General features: G+C 44.5%; 1 protein-coding gene across 1 annotated transcript; it reads left to right on the plus strand.

Moving 5' to 3' along the window:
• Positions 1 to 1,204: 1,204 nt before the first annotated feature.
• Positions 1,205 to 21,758, plus strand: LOC121275322 (histone H2B-like). The gene is made up of 4 exons (XM_041182812.1): positions 1,205 to 1,228; positions 13,041 to 13,129; positions 15,035 to 15,125; positions 21,597 to 21,758. The coding sequence occupies exons 1-4, from the start codon at positions 1,205 to 1,207 to the stop codon at positions 21,756 to 21,758; spliced, it is 366 nt and encodes a 121-aa protein (XP_041038746.1).
• Positions 21,759 to 22,714: the final 956 nt, after the last annotated feature.

Below are 22,714 nucleotides of genomic sequence, written 5' to 3' on the forward strand. Positions count from 1 at the left end.
AGCTCACTGCAGTAGAGAATTACAAAGTCTCAAGGCCCTTTGAATGAAGTATTTCTCTTCATCTCAGTCCCAAACAGCCAATTCCTTATTCTGAGACCCGTGGGCAGCCCATGCACCTGACCCAAATAGATGTGAAATAGTGCAAAATGATGTTGCGTGAGTATCCCAATGACATTGCGCAATATACCACTTGGCAGGACCACCCCAGCCAGGGGAAAAATCCTCCTAGCAGCTACCCTGTGCAGCTCCTTAAGAATTTTATAGTTTCAATGAGATCACCTCTCATTTTTCTAAATTGTAAGGAATGTAAGCCTAATCTAGTCAACCCTCATAGGACAATTGTCTCATCCTCAAAGTCAGTTCAGAGAACCTTTATCATACACCTCCTGAAGCAAATAAATCCTTTCTGTAAAATATACCCCTGACATGGTTTCCACAAGGCTTCATACAATTGCAATAAGATTAATTTACTCTTAAATTCCAATCCCTTTGTAATAAAGCCTAACATACCATTGGCTTTCCTAATTACTTTTTGTACCTGCATGTTAACTTGTTGTGATTCGTGTACAAGGACACCCAGATCCCTTTGAATACCAACATTTCTCAGTCTCTCACTATTTAAAAAAATATTCTCTTTTTCTATTGTTCCTACCAAAGTGGATAACTTCATATTTCTTTACAATTCTATTCCATTAGTCACTTTCTTGCTCACTGTCTAAAATCCTTTTGTAATCACTTTACATTGGCCTCACAGCTTACTTACCCACTTACATATATATCTTCAGCAAACTTGGGCCAGAACTTTTCAGTCATCAGGCGTGCCTGGGAGAGGACAGGAAATGGACCACCAGTCTCTGACTGCTATTTAATGCTGGTTGGCTAATTAACGGCCAGCCGGCATAAAACATGCGTTGAAATGCTCAGAGCTGCTGTGGTGGGGGTGGGAAGAGGGCAGGCACTGACGTAACCAAGGGTGCGGGTGAATGCTTCAAGAGAGCTCCCTGAAGGCAGACAGCTGCCCCAGGGAGAAGCAGACTTTCAAAGACTAAAGGACATGAAAAATGCTGCAAAATATGACCATGCAGCACAATCAAGCACTTGAAACCACACCTCATAAAAAAATCAGTGTCCAGATATTTCTTTTTATTTTATTTCCCCACAGAGATTTCATCCACCCTGGATTGAGGTTTGAGCAAAAATGTAAATGCCGCCCGGGAGAATGCCAACTGTAAGTCTTGAAGGGCCATGTAAAATTGCAGTTGATTGCATCGCCAATGGGCTTAGTTGACCACTTAATTGTTGGCAGGCATGTTTCCAACTGCCGCATGCACCTGCTGAGTGGAATATTGCGCAACGTCATTGGGATACTCAGTTGACATCATTTCACGCTATTTCACAACCGTTTGGGTCGGGTGTGTGCCCTCCCACAGGACGTAAAATTCTTGCCTTGGATGCACTGCACTCAATTCCCTCATCTAACTCAATGATGTAGATTGTAAATAGCTGAGCCCAAAAACAGATCCTTACGGCCTGCTAACCCAAAAAGGGTTATTCCTCCACTGTTTTTTGACAATGGCCATTTATGCCAATTTATTATCTTCAATCCCATGAACCCTAATTTTATGTAATAACATCGTGTTTTTTTTTGAAAATCGAATTACACTACATCCACTGGTTCCCCCACCCCTACTCCCTCACCCTGCTAAGAGACTTCCCAAATACAATTTCCTTTTCATAAATCCATGTCGATCGTGGCCAATAGTACTATGATTTTTTAAATGCCCTATTATTTTGTCCCCAGTATTAGATTCTACCAATTTACTCAACTACTGATGTCATGCTAAGATAAAAGCAAAATACTGTGGATGCTGGAAATCTGAAACAAAAACAAAAACATCTGGAAAAACTCAGCAGGTCTGACAGCATCTGCAGAGAGGAATACAGTTAACATTTCGAGTCCGTATGACTCTTCATTAGAGCTTAGGAAAAATAGAAATGAGGTGAAATATAAACTGGTTGAGGGTTGTGGGACAGGTAGAGCTGGATAGAGGGCCAGTGATAGGTGGAGGCAAAGAAGAGATTGCCTAAGGTATCATAGACAAAAGGACAAAGGGGTGTTGACGGTGGTGATATTAGCTAAGGAATGTGCCAATGGGGACATTAAGGGTAGAAAGCAGGACAAGCAAGTGACAGATGGCCCTAGTGGGGCTGGGGTGGGGGGAAGGGATTGAAATAGGCAAAAAGGTGGAGATGAAACAATGGATGGAAATAAATTTAAAAATAATAGAAATAGGTGGGAAAAGAAAAACATATTAAAAATATATATATAGTTAAAAAAAATAAATTATTGGAAAGAGGGATATCGGAAAGGGGGTGGGGATGGAGGAGAGAGTTCATGATCTGAAGTTGTTGAACTCAATGTTAAGTCTGGAAGGCTGCAAAGTGCCTAATCAGAAGATGAGGTGCTGTTCCTCCAGTTTGCATTGAGCTTCACTGAAACATTGCAACAGGACAAGGTTGGACATGTGGGCATGAGAGCAGGGTGGTTTGTTGAAATAGCAAGCGACAGGGAGGTCTGGGTCATGCTTGCGAACAGACCGAAGGTGTTCCGCAAAGCGGTCACTCAGTATGTGTTTGGTCTCTCCAATGTGGAGAAGCCCGCATTGGGAGAAGCGAATACAGTAGACTAAATTGAGGGAAGTGCAAATGAAGTGCTGCTTCACTTGAAAGAAGTGTTTGGGCTCTTGGACGATGAGAAGGGGGAAGTAAAGGGGCAGGTGTTGCACCTTCTGCAGTTGCATGGGAAGGTGCCGTGGGAGGGGGTTGAGGTGTAGTGGGTGATGGAGGAGTGGACCAAGATGTCCCAGAGGGAATGGACCCTACGAATGCCGACGGGGGTGGGGGGGGGGTGGGGGTGCGGGGGTGAAGGGAAGATGTGTTTAGTGGTGGCACCATGCTGGACTGATGTCATGCTAATTGGCCTATGGTTCCCTGTTTACTCTCTCTTTCCTACCTTCTATTTTACAGGGGCTGTTCTAGGATCTAGGGAATTCTGGAAGATCAGAACTAATGCATCCACTGGCCTGGATTTTCACAGAGTCACTGAGGTGCTGCAGACCTTCCAAAATGGTGGGCAGGATTCAGATATAGAAGTCCCAACCCCATTTCCGAGAATAGGGAAAATGGCTGCAAGGAAATTAACCCGCAGTGTGGGAGTTACAATTTTATGGAGTAGACGTAAAGGCTCTTGCAGAGTGAATAAGTTCTCTGTAAATGTCTTGCTGTGAAGCTCTTTAAATCCTCAGCCCTTTAAAAATGAAATATACAGGCTATAGGTGAATGGGAGAGTTCTGAAAAAAAGCTCTTTTTTTTTAGCAGTTTCAATAGCTGTTTGTTCCTATTTTCCAAAGGGCTATCATTATGTCATTGTGACTTGCTTGGCTGATTTCCAAAACCTAAAATTATCTTAGCAGGAGTTTTGAGTTCACAGTTTTATTGACAATTTAAAGAGACTAATGAAGGATTAGCTGTCTTTGATGTGGGTTATGAATAGAAGTTTGTTTTTATAAGAGATTAAGTGCTTGAGATTTATAAAAACAGTTGAATGGGATTTCATGAATGAGTGTTTTTGCTATCGAGTCTGCATATTGAAATTGGTATTAGATTTCTAGGACTTTATTTTATTTCATCTCCACATTGCTCCTGAGGTCTGCACAGAGTGTATACTGGGTGAGTTAGCATGAGTTAGCATGGGGGCCATGGGGGATCGGTGGGATGCATCAGTTGGCATACGGGTATTAGAGGCCATGGGGATAGGTGGGGGTTGCATAGGTATGTAGGGTAAGGGCTAAAGGGCCAAATATTTTATAACGCAACTGGGATAAATCCCCAGAGAATCAAGATGGGCCTTCCAACCAGCTTGCCTTAGCAGTCAGCAGGATCAGCTTCGCTTCCAAGGTCGGTGGGCCTGACTCCATCTTATATTACGTATGGATTGTTATGTTAAGTCTTCTCTCGTGAAGGCAGGGACAAAGTTTTTATTGGCCAAAGCATTCATATTACAACTTAATTACTAAGGGCAGGATTTTATGTCCCACGCGCCCTACCTGGTTGGGCATAAAATAGTGTGTGATGATGCCAGGTGAGTGTCTTGGTTGGCGGGCATGCACAACAGTCAGCAGCATGCCCACCAACAATTAAGAGGCCTATTAAGGCCACAAATCCATTAATTAAAAGCTATTTTTTGCTGCCCGTCAAACCTTATGGTTGGTGGGTGGGAGAATTGGCCAGGCATACTTTGCATTTTTCAGGAAACCTAATCCACGGGCAGGATGAAATTTCCACAATTAAATAAAAAATAAATATAAATTTTTGCACAGAATTTTTAATCTGTTTATGTTATTGTGAGCGAGTCCCATGTTGCGACATTTTTTTCAGGTTTTAAAAATTTTTCCTTTTGGATTTTAAAATTGTTCAGCTCGCTGAGGCAGCTCACTGCCTTCAGGGAGTTTCAGTATGCACTCCACTGCACATGTGCAGACTTTTCCACTCACCCTTCTCCCACCCCCACCCGAGGAATGCTGAGCTTCTCAGCGTCCCTTTCACATTGGCTGGCCATTAATTGGCCAATCGTGGGCGGCAGACACCTGAAAATTCTGCCCTAAGAGAAAATAATTTATCACTATCACAGACCAAGCTGGACAAATCCTAAAGGAGCTAGCTGCCAGATTAGGACTGCGGCATGTGGTGAGGGAACCAATAAGAGTGAAAAATATACTTGACCTCATCCTCACCTACCTGAATGCCCCAGATGCATCTGTCCATAACAGTATCGGTGGGAGTGACCACCACACCATCATTGTGGAGACAATGTCTGGTCTTCACATTGAGGATACCCTCCATTATGTTGTGTGGCATTACCACCATACTAAATGAGTTAGATTTCGAACAGATCTAGCAACTCAAGACTGGGCATCCATGAAGCACTGTGGGCCATCAGCAGCAGCAAAATTGTACTCAACCGCAATCTGTAACCTCATGGCCCGGCATATCCCCCTCTTCACCAAGTCCAGCGGTCAGCCTGGTTCAATGAAGAGTGCAGGAGGTCATGCCAGGAGCAGCATCCGGCTTATCTAAAAATGAGGTGTAAACCTGGTGAAGCTACAACACAGGGCTACTTAGGTGACAAACAGCATTAGCAGCAAGCGGTAGACAGAGCTAAGCGACTCCACAATCAACAGATCAGATCTAAGATCTGCAGTCCAGTAATATCCAGTTGTGTATGGTGGTGGACAGTTAAACAACTCACTGGAGGCGGAGGCTCCACAAATATCTCCATCCTGAATGATGAGGGAGCCCAACATATCAGTGCAAAAGATAAGGCTGAAGTTGCAATAATCTTTATCCAAAAGTGCAGTGTGGGTGATCCATCTTGGCCTTCTCCGGGGATCCCCAGCATCACAGATGCCAGTCTTCAGCTAATTTGATTCACTCCATGTGATATCAACAAACAGCTGCAGGCACTGGATACTGCAAAGGCTATGGGCCCTGACAATATTCTGGCAATAGTACTGCAGATTGTACTCCAGAACTTGCTGCACCCCAAGCCAAACTGTTCCAGTACAGCTACAATGCTGGCATCTACCTGACAATGTGGAAAATTGCTCAGGTTTGTCCTGTACATAAAAAGCAGGACAAGTCCGGCCAATTACTGCCCCATCAGCCTACTCTCAATCAACAGCAAGTGATGGAAGGGATCATCAATAGTGCTATCAATTGGCACTTACTTAGCAAGAACCTATTCACTGACACTCAGTTTAGGTTACGCCAGGGCTACTCAGCTCCTGACCTTATTACATCCTTGTTTCAAACATGGACAAAAGAGCTGAACTCCCAAGGTGAGGTGAGACTGACTGCCCTTGACATCAAGGCAGCATCAAGGAGCCCGAGCAAAACTGGAGTTAATGGGAATCAAGGGGAGAACTCTCCACTGGTTGGAGTCATACCCAGCACAAAGAAAAATGGTTGTGGTTGTTGGAGGGAAATCATCTCAGTTCAGGACATCACTGCAGGAGTTCCTCAGGGTAGCGTCCTAGGCCCAACCACCTTCAGCTTCTTCATTAATGATCTTCCTTCCATTATAAGGTCAGAAGTGGGGATGTTCATTGATGATTGCACAATGTTCAGCACCATTTGCGACTCCTCAGATAGTGAAGCAGTCCATGTCCAAATGCAGCAAGCCCTGGACAATATCCAGGCTTGGGCTGACAAGTAGCAAGTAACAAGTGCAAGGTAATGACTATGTTGAACAAGAGAGAATCTAACCATCACCCCGTGATGTTCAATGGTATTTCCATCACCGAATTCCCTACTATCAACATCCTGGGGGCTACTACCGATACTGGGGCTACAAGAGCAGGTCAGAGGCTAGTAATCCTGTGGCGAGTAACTCAGCTCCTGTCTCCCCAAAGCCTGTCCACAATCTACAAGGCATAAGTCAGGAGTGTGATGAAATACACCCCACTTTCCTGGATGAGTGCAGCTCCAACAACAGTCAAGAAGCTCAACATCATCCAGGACAAAGCAGCCATTGATTGGCATCCATCCATAAAAATTCACTCCCTCCATCACAGACATACAATGGCAGCAATGTGTGCCATCTACAAGATGCACTATAGGAACTCATCAAGGCTCCTTAGAAGCACCTTACAAACCCACGACTGCTACCATCTAGAAGGACAAGGGAACACCACCAACTGGAATTTCCACTCTAAGTCACTCACCACACTGACTTAGGAATATATCGCTGTTCCTTCACTTTTCCTGGATCAAAATCCTGGAACTCCCTTCCTAACAGCACTCTTGGGGTACATATCCTACATGGGCTTGCAGTGGTTCAAGATGGCAGCACACCACCACCTTCTCAGGGTCAAACAAGGATGGCTGAGAAATGCTGGCCTAGTCACATTCCGTGAATGAATAATAAAAGTCAAACCAAATATTGAATTTTGTCAGCACTTATGTTCCAGATAATTTTATTATTATCTGTTGACCTGAAGATTGACGAAAACATTTATATATGTCACTCTGCTGTTACTGTGTAAGGTTTTTTGGTACTGGAAAGGAATTTTTCTAGCCGGTGCAATGTTAACACTGATAATTGACCCCTCAGCAACTGGAAACAATTTACTTCTAAGCACTTATATATTTGCTTATAATTTTAAGAATAATTGCAATCTGTAAAAAGACGCACATTTTCACGAATTGACTCTCCCTTTTCTCCATTAACCTCCCTAACAGCCTGCTTGCCTTCTTTCATGAATACAGTTATTCCAACATAAAAACAGAATTACCTGGAAAAAATCAGCAGGTCTGGCAGCATCGGCGGGGAAGAAAAGAGTTGACGTTTCGAGTCCTCATGACCCTTCAGCAGAAATGAGTGAATATTAGGAGAGGAGTGAAATATAAGCTGGTTTAAGGTGGGGGGGAGGTTGGGTGGGGGGAGAGAAGTGGAGGGGGGTGGTGTGGTTGTAGGGACAAGCAAGCAGTGATAGGAGCAGATAATCAAAAGATGTCACAGACAAAAGAACAAAAGAACACCGAGGTGTTGATGTTGGTGATATTATCTAAACGAATGTGCTAATTAAGAATGGATGGTAGGGCACTCAAGGCATAGCTCTAGTGGGGGTGGGGGGGGGGCATAAAAGATTTAAAAATAATGGAAATAGATGGGAAAAGAAAAATCTATATAAATTATTGGAAAAAACAAAAGGAAGGGGGAAGAAACAGAAAGGGGGTGGGGATGGAGGAGGGAGTTCAAGATCTAAAGTTGTTGAATTCAATATTCAATCCGCAAGGCTGTAAAGTGCCTAGTCAGAAGATGAGGTGCTGTTCCTCCAGTTTGCATTGGGCTTCACTGGAACATGCAGCAAGCCAAGGACAGACATGTGGGCAAGAGAGCTGGGTGGAGTGTTAAAATGGCAAGCGACAGGGAGGTTTGGGTCATTCTTGCGGACAGACCGCAGGTGTTCTGCAAAGCGGTCGCCCAGTTTACATTTGGTCTCTCCAGTGTAGAGGAGACCGCATTGGGAGCAACGAATGCAGTAGACTAAGTTGGGGGAAATGCAAGTGAAATGCTGCTTCAGTTGAAAGGAGTGTTTGGGCCCTTGGACGGTGAGGAGAGAGGAAGTGAAGGGGCAGGTGTTGCATCTTTTGCGTGGGCATGGGGAGGTGCAATAGGTGGGGGTTGAGGAGTAGGGGGTGATGGAGGAGTGGACCAGGATGTCCCGGAGGGAACGATCCCTACGGAATGCCGCCGGGGGGGTGAAGGGAAGATGTGTTTGGTGGTGGCATCATGCTGGAGTTGGCTGAGGATGATCCTTTGAATGCGGAGGCTGGTGGGGTAATACGTGAGGACAAGGGGGACCCTATCATGTTTCTGGGAGGGAGGAAAAGGCGTGAGGGCGGATGCATGGGAGATGGGCCGGACACGGTTAAGGGCCCTGTCAACGACCGTGGGTGGAAAACCTCGGTTAAGGAAGAAGGAGGACATGTCAGAGGAACTGTTTTTGAAGGTAGCATCATCGGAACAGATGCAACGGAGGCGAAGGAACTGAGAGAATGGGATGGAGTCCTTACAGGAAGTGGGATGTGAGAAGCTGTAGTCGAGGTGGCTGTGGGAGTCGGTAGGCTTGTAATGGATATTGGTGGACAGTCTATCACCAGGGATTGAGACAGAGAGGTCAAGGAAGGGAAGGGAAGTGTCAGAGATGGACCACGTGAAAATGATGGAAGGGTGGAGATTGGAAGCAAAATTAATAAGTTTTTCCAAGTCCCAATGAGAGCATGAAGCAGCACCGAAGTAATCATCGATGTACCGGAGAAAGAGTTGTGGCAGGGGGCCGGAGTAGGACTGGAACAAGGAATGTTCTACATACCTCATAAAGAGACAGGCATAGCTGGGGCCCATGCGGGTACTCATAGCCACACCTTTTATTTGGAGGAAGTGAGAAGAGTTGAAGGAGAAATTGTTCAGTGTGAGAACAAGTTCAGCCAGATGGAGGAGAGTAGTAAAAGCAAAAAAACTGCGGATACTGGAAATCCAAAACAAAAACAGAATTACCTGGAAAAACTCAGCAGGTCTGGCAGCATCGTTCTCACACTGAACAATTTTTCCTTCAACTTCTCTCACTTCCTCCAAATAAAAGGTGTGGCTATGGGAACCCACATGGGCCCCAGCTATGCCTGTCTCTTTATGGGGTATGTGGAACATTCCTTGTTCCAGTCCTACTCCGGCTCCCTTCCACAAATCTTTCTCTGGTACATCGATGACTACTTTGGTGCTGCTTCATGTTCTCGTCGGGACTTGGAACAATTTATTAATTTTGCTTCCAGTCTCCACCCCTTCATCATTTTCACGTGGTCCATCTCTGACACTTCCCTTCCCTTCCTTGACCTCTCTGTCTCAATCTCTGGTGATAGACTGTCCACCAATATCCATTACAAACCTACCAACTCCCACAGCAACCTCGACTACAGCTCCTCACACCCCGCTTCCTGTAAGGACTCCATCCCATTCTCTCAGTTCCTTCGCCTCCGTCGCATCTGTTCTGATGATGCTACCTTCAAAAACAGTTTCTCTGACATGTCCTCCTTCTTCCTTAAACGGGGTTTTCCACCCACGGTCGTTGACAGGGACCTCAACCATGTCCGGCCCATCTCCCGCGCATCCGCCCTCATGCCTTCTCCTCCCTCCCAGAAACATGATAGGGTTCCCCCTTGTCCTCAATTATCAACCCACCAGCCTCTGCATTCAAAGAATTATCCTCCGCCATTTCCGCCAACTCCAGCATGATGCCACCACCAAACACATCTTCCCTTCATCCCCCCTATCGGCATTCCGTAGGGATCGTTCCCTCTGGGACACCCTGGTCCACTCCTCCATCACCACCTACTCCTCAACCCCCTCGTCTGGCACCACCCCATGCCCACGCAAAAGAAGTAACACCCGCCCCTTCACTTCCTCTCTCCTCACCATCCAAGGGCCCAAACACTCCCTTCAAGTGAAGCAGCATTTCACTTGCATTTCCCCCAAATTAGTCTACTGCATTCGTGGCTCCCACTGTGGTCTCCTCTACATTGGAGAGACCAAATGTAAACTGGGCGACCGCTTTGCAGAACACCTGCGGTCTGTCCGCAAGAATGACCCAAACCTCCGTGTTGCTTGCCATTTTAACACTCCACCCTGCTCTCTTGCCCACATGTCTGTTCTTGGCTTGCTGCATTGTTTCAGTAAAGCCCAACGCAAACTGGAGGAACAACACCTCATCTTCTGACTAGGCACTTCACAGCCTTGCGGATTGAATATTGAGTTCAACAACTTTAGACCTTGAGCTCCCTCCTCCATCCCCACCCCCTTTCTGTTTCTTCCCCCTTCCTTTTGTATTTTCCAATAAATTATATAGATTTTTCTTTTCCCACCTATTTCCATTATTTTTAAATATTTTTAAATCTTTTATGCTCCCCCCACCCCCACTAGAGCTATACCTTGAGTGCCCTCCCATCCATTCTTAATTAGCACATTCGTTTAGATAATATCACCAACTTTAACACCTCGGTGTTCTTTTGTTCTGTTGTCTGTGACATCATTTGATGAACTGCTTCTATCACTGCTTGTTCGTCCCTACAACCACACCACCCCCCTCCACTTCTCTCCCCGCACCCAAACCCCCCCCCCCCCACACACACCTTAAACCAACTTATATTTCAACCCTTCCTTGGATTCACCTAGTTTTGTTGAAGGGTCGTGAGGACTCGAAACATCAACTCTTTTCTTCTCCGCCAATGCTGCCAGAGTTTTTCCAGGTAATTCTGTTTTTGTAGTGGAGGAGAGTAGTGGTCGATGGCGATTGTTTGGGCCTCTGTTCGAGGAAGAAGCTAAGGGCCCTCAGACCATCCTGGTGGGGGATGGAGGTGTAGAGGGATTGGATGTCTATGGTGAAGAAGAAGCGGTTGGGGCCAGGGAATTGGAAATTGTTGATGTGACGTAAGGTGTCAGAGGAATCACGGATGTAGGTGGGAAGGGACTGGACAAGGGGAGAGAGAAGGGAGTCAAGATAACGAGAAATGAGTTCTGTAGGGTAGGAGCAAGCTGATTGGTCTACCGGGACAGTTCTGTTTGTGGATTTTGGGTAGGAGGTAGAAGTGGGCCGTCCGAGGTTGGTGACTATCAGGTTGGAAGCTGTGAGAGGAAAATCCCCAGAGGAGATGAGGTCAGTGACTGTCCTGGAAACAATGGCTTGATGTTCAGTGGTGGAGTGTGGCTATGGGTACCCGCATGGGCCCCAGCTATGCCTGTCTCTTTATGGGGTATGAGGAACATTCCTTGTTCCAGTCCTACTCCGGCCCCCTTCCACAAATCTTTCTCCGGTACATTCATGATTACTTCGGTGCTGCTTCATGTTCTCGTCGGGACTTAGAAAAATTTATTAATTTTGCGTCCAATCTCCACTCCTCCATCATTTTCACGAGGTCCATTTCTGACATTTCCCTTCCCTTTCTTGACCTCTTTGTCTCAATCTCTGGTGATAGACTGTCCACCAATATCCATTACAAGCCTACCGACTCCCACAGCTACCTCGCCTACAGCTCCTCACACCCCGCTTCCTGTAAGGACTCCATCCCATTCTCTCAGTTCCTTCGCCTCCGTTGCATCTGTTCTGATGACGCTACCTTCAAAAACAATTCCTCTGACATGTCCTCCTTCTTCCTTAACCGAGGTTTCCCACCCACGGTCGTTGACAGGGCCCTTAACCGTGTCCGGCCCATCTCCCGCGCATCCGCCCTCACGCCTTTTCCTCCCTCCCAGAAACATGATAGGGTCCCCCTTTTCCTCACTTATCATCCCACCAGCCTCCGCATTCAAAGGATCATCCTCTACCATTTCCGCCAACTCCAGCATGTTGCCACCACCGAACACATCTTCCCTTCACACCCCCAGCGGCATTCCGTAGGGATCGTTCATTCCGGGACACCCTGGTCCACTCCTCCATCACCCCCTACTCCTCAACCCCCACCTATGGCACCTCCCCATGCCCACGCAAAAGATGCAACACCTGCCCCTTCACTTCCTCTCTCCTCACCGTCCAAGGGCCCAAACACTCCTTTTCAAGCGAAGCAGCATTTCACTTGCATTTCCCCCAACTTAGTCTACTGCATTCGTTGCTCCCAATGCGGTCTCCTCTACATTGGAGAGACCAAATGTAAACTGGGCAACCGCTTTGCAGAACACCTGCGTTCTGTCCGCAAGAATGACCCAAAACCCTGTCGCTTGCCATTTTAACACTCCACCCTGCTCTCTTGCCCACATGTCTGTCCTTGGCTTGCTGCATTGTTCCAGTGAAGCCCAATGCAAACTGGAGGAACAGCACCTCATCTTCCGACTAGGCATTTTACAGCCTTGCGGACTGAATATTGAATTCAACAACTTTAGATCTTGAACTCCCTCTTCCAACCCCACCCCCTTTCTGTTTCTTCCCCCTTCCTTTTGTTTTTTCCAATAATTTATATAGATTTTTCTTTTCCTACTGATTTCCATTATTTTTAAATCCTTTATGCCCCCCCCAACCCCCACTAGAGGTATACCTTGAGTGCCTTACCATCCATTCTTAATTAGCACATTTGTTAAGATAATATCACCAACTTCAACACCTCGGTGTTCTTTTGTTCTTTTGTCTGTGACATCTTTTGATTATCTGCTCCTATCACTGCTTGCTTGTCCCTACAACCACACCGCCCCTCCACTTCTCTCTCCCCACCCAACCCCCCCCCCCAACCCCCGCAACTTAAACCAGCTTATATTTCACTCCTCTCCTAATATTCACTCAGTTCTGCTGAAGGGTCATGAGGACTCGAAACGTCAACTCTTTTCTTCTCTGCCGATGCTGCCAGACCTGCTGAGTTTTTCCAGGTAATTCTGTTTTTGTTTTGGATTTCCAGCATCCGCAGTTTTTTATTTTTATTTTTTGTTTTTATCTCTACAGTTATTCCAACTCCTTTCCCAGATGAACCTTGAAGTCTTCGCCATCCCAAGTGGAATGCAACAGGGACACAGTCTTTGCACAGGGAACAGGTAATCCTCACACACCAGTTTCAGAAGGGAGTGCGAAGCTAGTGCTGGAAAAAGTACAATGACCTTTACATGAACGGTCAAGGTAAGGAATTGCACATTATATCGCATACGTCCCATTAGCCTCTCACAAAGCACCAGATCCCTATTACTCATCCAGCAGCAGTCTCTAGCATTTTGGACTCACACACACCACCTCACCTGTTAGAGGTGGCTCTATGCAAGGCAATTTCTTGCCCAATACCTTCCTGTAAAATGATGGCTTCTCATTCCCCCAGTTTATTTCTTGCACTCTCCACATTGCAATAAAATCATGTTAACCTCTACTATGTAGTAGCAACACAAATGGTATTCACCACTAACAGGATGCTACTGTCAAACCAAAAAGACATTCTGCCATCACACAAATGAATAATGTGGTATATGAATTCCAGGGCCAATGTGATGCTAATTGTGTAGGCTGTACATCCCAAAGAATGATGGATTGTATCAAACAGCATGTCCCAGCCACTGTTCGCAAGCCTGTGCTTGCAAAACTCAAAACAAAGTGTCCAACATTAGATGTGATTCTGCGATTGGACAACGTTTGCTAAGTAATCCTCAGTATGCTAAGAATTACGCTGAAAACCAAGTTAAGATTGTCAGTTGGGCTTGCATCATGGCACATTTACGTGTACTGTAAGCTACATATATTAATACACAGGGCCTTGTTCTTTGCAGACAGAAAGAATATGTACACACATTGTGCATGTTTCAGCTGAGCAAAATAAGTCACAGTCTTTCACTGACTCATTCCTCAGGGCAATGCCTTAACCAATTAAGGTAAAATTGCATGGTAAAAATTTCAAACACTGCTTGGCAATTAACTGTCAGTCAACATCACTGGTGCATTATCCATGGCAATGCCTATACCAATCATAGCCTACTTACCAACCAATCTCTTCTCATACAGTATGAATTGTTGTTTTCTCCTTTATTGGTATTCTTGAGAAGCGTCCTCATGAATGACAGAGGAAAAGCTTCAACATGTCTCTTTTTTCATCAATACTCAGTTTCTGTACTACCAAATGACTACTTCAAAAGTATTTCCTCTCCTGGACCATCCAGGTGCAAATATGACCACAGAAAAGAGGCAGTCAGACAGAGCAAACCCCTTCTTCTCCCTGTTCCCCTGCCCTCCGGCAGGTTGCATTCATCGTGCATCTGTGTATTGCCAGTTTTGCCTGGGCCAGGAGCAGACCCGTGAGATAGTCCTCAGGCTTATGTGCTCTGCTCTTGCTGGGTGACCAAAGATCAGGCTTATGAAGCTACAGGTGAGTCAAAGATTCAGAAGAAGAATGTCAAAATAGTAAAATAAGGGCTGTAACTCCTCACACCTTATGTATACTTGTTTCTTTTATACCTCAAAAGTTACAAAGTGCATTGTTAAAGTGATTGTGTTGCAGCTGGTTTTCTGAGGAAGATTGGTTTTACTGACTGCACATATGTCAAGACATAAGTACCTATCCAAAATACCTTTTCTCCATAGTCTGGTAATAATTCAACTGTTTAATCTGCAAAGACTTTCTCAGGTCAGAGGTAAATTTAAGATGATTGTAGAGAACCTTTTAATTGTGGCAATGAGTTCACTTCATTACCTGATATCCTGAGAAGTAGGAAGGTTCAAGTTTCGTTACCCTTCTGTTCCTATCTACTCCTCCTTGGCCCTATCACTTCCTATATGTCATTTCTATACATAGCATAAAGATTTCAAAACAGGATACATCCACAAAATGTTAATTTTAACATTCAGTTCGCTGGATAAAAACCAGTTATTGTAGATTATGCCATGTTGCATGGTCCAGTTATTGCATAATTCCATCAAGATCTTTTCTCATTTGATTGTTTTTATGGTCTTATATCACCAAGATATAGCTGTGGAAAGCATAAAACACTGAAGATTCCTTACCCAATTAGTCAGAAGCAACAATTCACTTTGGATTACTGGAAATTGACCAAGGTGCTTTGATGTAAGAATGAAATTACTTCACATGCTTATGGTGAAGTACAATGTTCATTGATTATCAATGTTGTCCAAGCAAAACCCTTTGATGTTACACAGTACGGAAAGTTCTCTTTGCCCGTATCTGTTATGGTATTTGCTCAAATATATATCTCTTCCACAGAATTTCATGTTCTGTGCTTCAGTATGTAACCTGGAATGCTTTTATTTATGTTCTGATGACTTCTGTGACCTACAATAGTCTTTTGGTGGAACCATTTCATTCACAGTACTCTCGCTGAATAGGCCTTGGCATCTTTCATTCATATTAGGAACTTTCCTCAAGATTCATTTTAGCCTTGTGGCTATGATGCACTGCTCTGTGCGAGTTGGTGAAGATAGTTGTCCAGATTTTCCTACAGTGGTGAGATCAGTGATGTAAGCTGTGAATTTTGCCATCCAGGGTGCTGATCTACTATCTCTACCTTAACCCCAAATATTGCTAGGTTCTTTATTATGTTACAAACAGGAGGGGATTAATTCAAACAGCCCTGATTTCTCCTCTCACTACCCGCTCATAAATGGAAAGGTGTTTCTGATTTCTGGTTTCCCCCTTTATAAGTGGTAGCCTGTTTCTCCAATCCTTCAGTTTTGGAGTGATCCAATCCTCTATTAATAACCCCAAAGCAAATTTAAGATAAAGTAAAATAAGTGATTTGGCTTATTTTACATTCATAAAACATGGAAAGGGGTTTTTGCAATGTCTGCCCCTTTTTGCACTCATACAATTAAAAAAAGATTGATAAGGGAACGAAAGGGGTACAGGGCAAGACCACGATAAAAATAAGAGTTATGGTTTCACATGAGTCCAGGACCCAGAATCAAAAATCCAGTGATGTATTCCTTCAGAGGTTAGCAGGCTGAAACTGTTACAGGGTGATCTGTCTGTCCAGAAGTGAGGACTTCATAATGGAAGAAGGCACATAGAGATGAATGAGTCTTATGGGCACAAATACAGGAGGTGTGATGTTCCAGTAGTACACAGTATACAGTGTAGATTAAGGCCAGGCACTTTATCTGCACATAGCTCTTTCTGCTGCTACCTGTTAGATGGTAAAATGGTAGACTGCCTGGATTCAGTTCCACACAGCAATATTACAGGTTCTAGCAGCTTGGGGCAAGTCATGTGATATATCTCCCAATTCTTCTCCTGGGTGTTGGACAAAGGATATATTTTCCCAGGTCTGGAATCTTGAGGTGTTTAATGGAGGAGTCAGAGTCCCTTTTGTCCTTGCAGATGTACTGGCTCCATTGGCTAGAGCTCTGCCTTATAAATGTTAAGGGTGTTGGTGTATTTGTTTGGAATTTAATTTTCTGCTTTTACAGCAGGCATTAGCACCTCTTTAGAGGAAATGAGGTCCCTGTTGCTTTCTGAAGGTTAGATATATATATATATATATTTCCTTCCTGTCTTCTGGCTGGGACAATTAGAATAAGCCACAGTGACGATAGCGACAGATCAGGCACTCGGCATTGATCTAAGAACAGTGATGATAACACACGTACCATCCAGAGCCTGGGAGTTGGTTGTGGGGGGTGGGGGAGGGAGTGCAGGTGTGGTTAAGTGAATGAAATTTACTTCTTCAATAGAGGTACTTCTGCAACTGGACTTTTTACTAAACAGTGATATCCTATAAAAATACTCATGCTAGAAAGATTAATAAATAGAATCTATCTTTAAATAGAAATAATGTGCAGGGTTACAGGGAAAAGGCAGGAGATTGGCACTAAGTTAGAGTGCTCAGAGAGCTGGTGCAGACAAGATGGGCTGAATGGCCTCCTTCTACACTGTAATGATTTTATGATTCTGTAAATAAAAATAATTAACTCAGCTAAATAAGTGAATGAGCAAAAACTGACTTGGTTCCTATATGATTTGAGGAAGATGAAACAATCCCAGGATAGTCACCATCATATAGTTTAGCAACAAACTTCTGAGTAAAGGATAAATAAGGCCATGGTGTACAATGTAATCTCTGTTTTCCATTGCAATCTGCTTAATCCTCAGCGCCATTGTAAATTGTAACCTTTTACCCTTGACAGGTTACCCTGCGGCTTGAACACAAGAATTACATGAAATAAGAAGGCAGCACTCAAAGATCAAATTAAACATTAATGTTTTTACTAGTAAATGTTTTTTTTTTTACAAGGTTTGGTAGGAAAACCACTTGGCAACACAATACACTGGATATCAATACAAGATGCCCATTAGTCAAAAAAATCTTACAAGAGATTCTACATAGAATTGCCCAGTAAATTGCCACTTCTTATCGATCATGCCCTTCAGCAACAGACCAAGCTGCAGCCCAAATCACTCTTTACCATGATATTTATACTCACCTTTCCAATGTGGAGATGGTTTTTTCATTGATAGGATTGTACTGTCCTATCAAAATCCACCTTAAGCTACAATTATCGATCAACGTATTGGATTTGTTTAAACAATAGGATTACACCCTGCCTTAATAACCCATGTTTCTTAAAGTTTTCTCAGTAAAATTTGCTTGTGGAATCAACAGCTCTGCATTTCAGAAGAAGACAAACCCTGACATCATGAATCAATATCAGCTTGTGCAATATTCTCACAACTTTCCAAACACTATATGCATCACCTATACCAGCTGAATTAGCAATTTTAAAATATGTCCAGCCATGTCTATATTTTATTTCTGTGATTGGGTTTTATGAACCCTCAGAATAGACATGGGTGGAATTTTGTCTCCTGATAGAGGTGGGAATGGGCTCAGGAAAGCTAAAATATTGAAGCATTTCATTGCAATGGGAGATGACATCAAGGCATTGGGAGGATAAGAGGGCTTGTGGATATGAGGGGGCATGGTTGGGGCATGGGGTCATGGGGTTATGAAGGGGCATGCAGGGGGCATGGGGGATGAATGGGGGTGAGGGGTGAGGTTTAGGCAGCAAAATATCTGGGCTCCTATAAGAACTTGGAGATGGGCCTTCTAACCAACCTGCCTTCACACTCACACTCCTCCTGCACTGCACTGCGGTGCACAAAACCTGAGCCCTCCTGCATGCATCTTTATGAGACCAAAATGTGGTGGGAATGAGGATCCGAGGTGGGCTAAATTTTTGGAAGCTGTAAAAGGGCCTAAATCACATTTTTCCACCCGAACACAAATATCCGGCCCCACATCGCCATGATCTTTGTGTCCATTTTTATTTCATATCAGACTTATTGACAGATGACAGGCAGAATTTTGTCCTTGATGGGCGGGCGGGCCTGACCGACTCAGCGGTAGGTGGGCAGCTGATCGCTGCCGCCGAAATGGGCCCTGCCGCCATTTTAAGTGGGTGGGCCAATTAAGGCCCACCCAGTGTGCCGCCTGATGGGAAGCGCTATGCGCTTCCTGTGCAGGCGGGGAGGGATTCCCCAGCTGCCAGAGTGCGCTCTTTTGTGCATGTGCGTGAAAGAGCGTACATTTCCCTAAGGCAAAAGCTGCCTCAGGGAGATCACTGAAACTCTGAAAGTCTAAAAATAAAAAAATTAAACAATCATTAACATGTCCCCCTCAAGTGAAAATGTCACACGAGATGGGACAAGTTAGTGAGGACACAAACACTTTATTAAAAGTTTTTAAACCCGATATCAAACCTCATCCCGTCAGTGGATGAGGTTTGTGAAAAGATCACTTACCTGCCTGCCCGTTGGGCCTGTGCGCCGAGCCGAAGTTCACACGGGCCCCTCAAAATCGTGGTCGATTGCAGAGTTAATGGCCTTATCAAGGCCTTTAATTAATGGCGGGTGCGTGTCCCGCTGCATAGCGCGCCCGCCGACCGAAATATTGCGATGCCGCGCGCTGACCTTGGGACACTCGCGACATTTTAAGCGCTGGCGTGCGGACTCCGCCACCTGCACGGCAGCCAGAAGATTCTGTTCGAAGTTTCACTAAGGTTCCAACTTTGCATCAAAGCAAAACACAGCTTTGAAGTATGGCTGTTATTATTGATTTGAACTCTATTTATGACCCTTGGCATCTTGCTAGATGTTCCATGGTTTTGGTAATATTGTTTTTTATTACAGACCAGTGATGTTGCTTATCTTTTCTTTTGTAAACAAAAAGGGTCCTGCAGTTTTTAACAGGTTACTTGAGATTGAAAATCCTGGCACGGTTTGCTTACAGCGAACAGCATTCTATATTTCATTTAGACTATCAATTTTCCTGGCTTGGATAGCAATGCAAGTCTCAATCACAGATTTCAAATAAAATGACAGTACTCTGTCTTACAATAATATTTAAGTTGAAGTGGCAGCAACCCAACACCTAGCTTAAAAAGAATAATGGACCTGGAGGAACAGTGTTAGAAGCATGCTTCAATTACTCAGTTGAGACTCGAGGACCAAATTCCATCGATGTTCAGGCCTCCTGCTTTGCGAGTCTGGAGCAGAAAAATGGTTCCAGACCAATTTCTAACTCTGTGCATTTTATTTCTGCTTTGTGACAGTTGTAAATGTATCCAGTCATTTTGTGTGGATTTATTTCGAGGGATTGCCAAGAGAAGTTTAGGGCAGAAATTTTAACAAATCAACCTCCTCACGGTGAGGGGGTCAGCATTGGTTTGGCAACTTGTTTGTGAATGAACCAAGCTTTGTCATGGCTATTTAGCTCAGCCATGGCATTAGCATCCCATTTCCAGGTTTCTTGACCAATAGCAGAGTGAGGACATGATGGTGATTCACGCCTGTGTCAACAGAAGGATTCTTAGTTAAAGGAACCATGGTGGTTGTCAGAATAGAACATTCTGCATTGGTTCCAGAAGCTTCAGAAAGAAGAACAATGGTAGCACAAGATGAGAAGGTGCTGTCCAGTTCTCTGACTCTTTGAAGACGATTTGGGCGATCTGAAGAGAAATTTTGTTTCCTATAGGTGGGAGGAAGAGACCAACCTCTCAGACCAAGCAGGTATGGCTGGAACAGGCAGAAAGAGTGACCAGCAGAAATTTAGTTCGTTGATCCAGGATTCAGTGCAGCAGGAGGTTCAATGACCTTGTGAGGCCAGGAAAGACAAAATGTGTCCCACCTTCAGGATCCAATCCCCACTTTCTGATTTCCCCAGCATTCACCTGCACAGCACAACTCAGATCAACATGTCTTGGAGCTCCACTCATTCCTCTCTCACCAGGTACCTCCTCACATCCCCACCTGAACAGTCAAGACTCACATTCACACTTTGTGCCATCTCATGCCCATGCCTCACAGCTTCCGTAAATGTTGCCATTCAATCCTCTTCACAATTTCCATTTCTCATACTCATATCTTTCTGCTTTTTCTCCTTGCAGAAGAAGAGAGTGCAGGACACCAGGGAAAGACAAAGAACTGGAGGTGGCCCTCAAATGAGAGCCACTCTGACCAGTACAGAAGATGCAACCTTGTAGATCAGCAGGGCGGCACAGTGTCCGGGCATTGGTGAATGGAGAGATGGGGTCTCCTGGATACCTGGTGACAGAATCAGAAATAACATTACCACTTGGTATCTTAAAAAACACTAACGATGACTTGCTGTTACCACTACCTGAAATATGAACGTTTGCTGGGTGGCCTTCAGGAGGCATAGGGGACCTGTGTGAGTTCCTTTAAATCCCTGAGCCACCATTAAATCCCAGTGAGCTCAGAGATAATCGGCTTTAACTGGCTCAATTAATGAGTCTAATTAACATCTCATCAACAGCAGATGAGATTTCCACGTCAGACCCTCATATCGTCCATGCCAATCAATGTCCCTCCACCTAAGTTCTGATGGCCCCTCATACACTCCATACCAACCTATGCCCCCTCTCATCTCCAAGCCCTTTATAATGTGTATGCTAACTTAGTGCCAACTCATGCCAACCCATGCTCACAGCCCTTTTCCCTTCCACCCTCCATGCCAGGTTACCTAGTATCCCATCATGGACAGACCTCAGGAGCCATGATGGGATGAAATAAAATAGATTTCCAATTTTCATAGTTGACTTTGCTATTATTGTCCATAATATCCATTGTTATGGTTCACAGCTATGACATTAAAAGTTTTAGGAAAAAACTATATTGAATGTCACATTTTGTAAACCTTGGACTGAGTTTAAAGACTTTTTCCAAAGGTCACTTGACTTTCTTCTTGAGGGTTCGGGCTGGAACACCTTCAGCCAGACAAGGAAAAGACATCCTCAGACATGTACATTTTGAATTCAATGAGTGTTCCAAAAGAATAAACAGAAAGTTATTGGGCTGCACCTTCCGGTCGGCAAGCAGGGGCAGGGCCCACTCGCCGATGCGTAAATGACACGGGGTGACATCGGATGGGAGTCCCAACGTCACCCCGCATCATTTAGATTTTCAGTTCGGCACCTGCTGAACTGTCAACGGCCACTTAAGGCCTTTGAAAAACTAATTAAGCCAATTAATGGACCTGTCCATCCAACCTTAAGGTTGCCTGCGAGGCTTCCCGCCTGATCCACTACAGCAAACGGCACACCATCTCCTCCCTGGAGATCCAGACCACCGTCCGCCTCCTGTTGCCGGGGAAACTGGCCAAACACGCTGTCTCCGAGGGCACCAAGGCGGTCACTAAATATACCAGCTGCAAATAGAGCTTCTCGACAGATCTATTTAAAATTCAACCTTAAGGTTGGTGGGCAGGCTGGGAGCCCAGGTGGGCTTCAGAAAAAACATGAAACCTCATCCATGGCGGGATGAAGTTTCATGAGGGATTAAAAAGTTTCAGAATATTTTAGAATAAAAGTTATGGACATGTCCCAACTCGTGTGACAGTGTCACATGAGGCGACACGGCAGTAATTTTTTTTCTATATTTTAAATGCTTTTCACATTTGAGCTGATCTCCCTGAGGCAGCACTTTGCCTCAGGGAGATCTGTGTGCTCTTTAGCAGGGAAAATGTTGTCCATTGACTTGATGGCATTTCCTCCAAATGCAAAGGTACTAATTGATAAGCCACCAAAAGGTGTGAACAACCTTGACCACGACAGGAGGTAAGGACACTTTGAATAGCTGTAATAGACTTCCCATTTGCTTTATATAGAAAGTGACTCAGCAGTCTTGTACAGGTCAGATGATAACAGCAGCCGTCTTGCCTTACCTACATGATTCATTGAAAAGGGCAAGAAGCTGGCAGATCCACAGAGAACCATCTTGAAGGAGATCCAATCCATGGGAGAGACAAAGAAAGGCATATAGAAACAGGCACAGCTTCTGCTGTAAGTAACTAGCCAGCTTGAAAGTGCCACAACTGCAGAAACTGAAGAAAGGAACATTCACTCCTCCCTGAAAATCTAATTTCCCCTACTAAGCTCACCTGGTAAAGCAACCTCTGGCAATACAACAGTGGAAGCCATCACAGCTGCACAGACAATCTTACAACTTCAAAACCTCCACTTCAGACAACCAAATATCTCAAATTCAAAAATACCAGACCTGCTCCAAATATGGACTAAACTATTGAACTTTTATAAGAATCATTTTATTTTCATCTGTAACTAAACTTTGTGTGTGTGTGTGAATGCGTTAGTAACTTTATCTTGTCTTAAGT

This window comes from Carcharodon carcharias, chromosome 1, assembly GCF_017639515.1.
Source record: "Carcharodon carcharias isolate sCarCar2 chromosome 1, sCarCar2.pri, whole genome shotgun sequence".
Lineage (NCBI taxonomy): Eukaryota > Metazoa > Chordata > Chondrichthyes > Lamniformes > Lamnidae > Carcharodon > Carcharodon carcharias.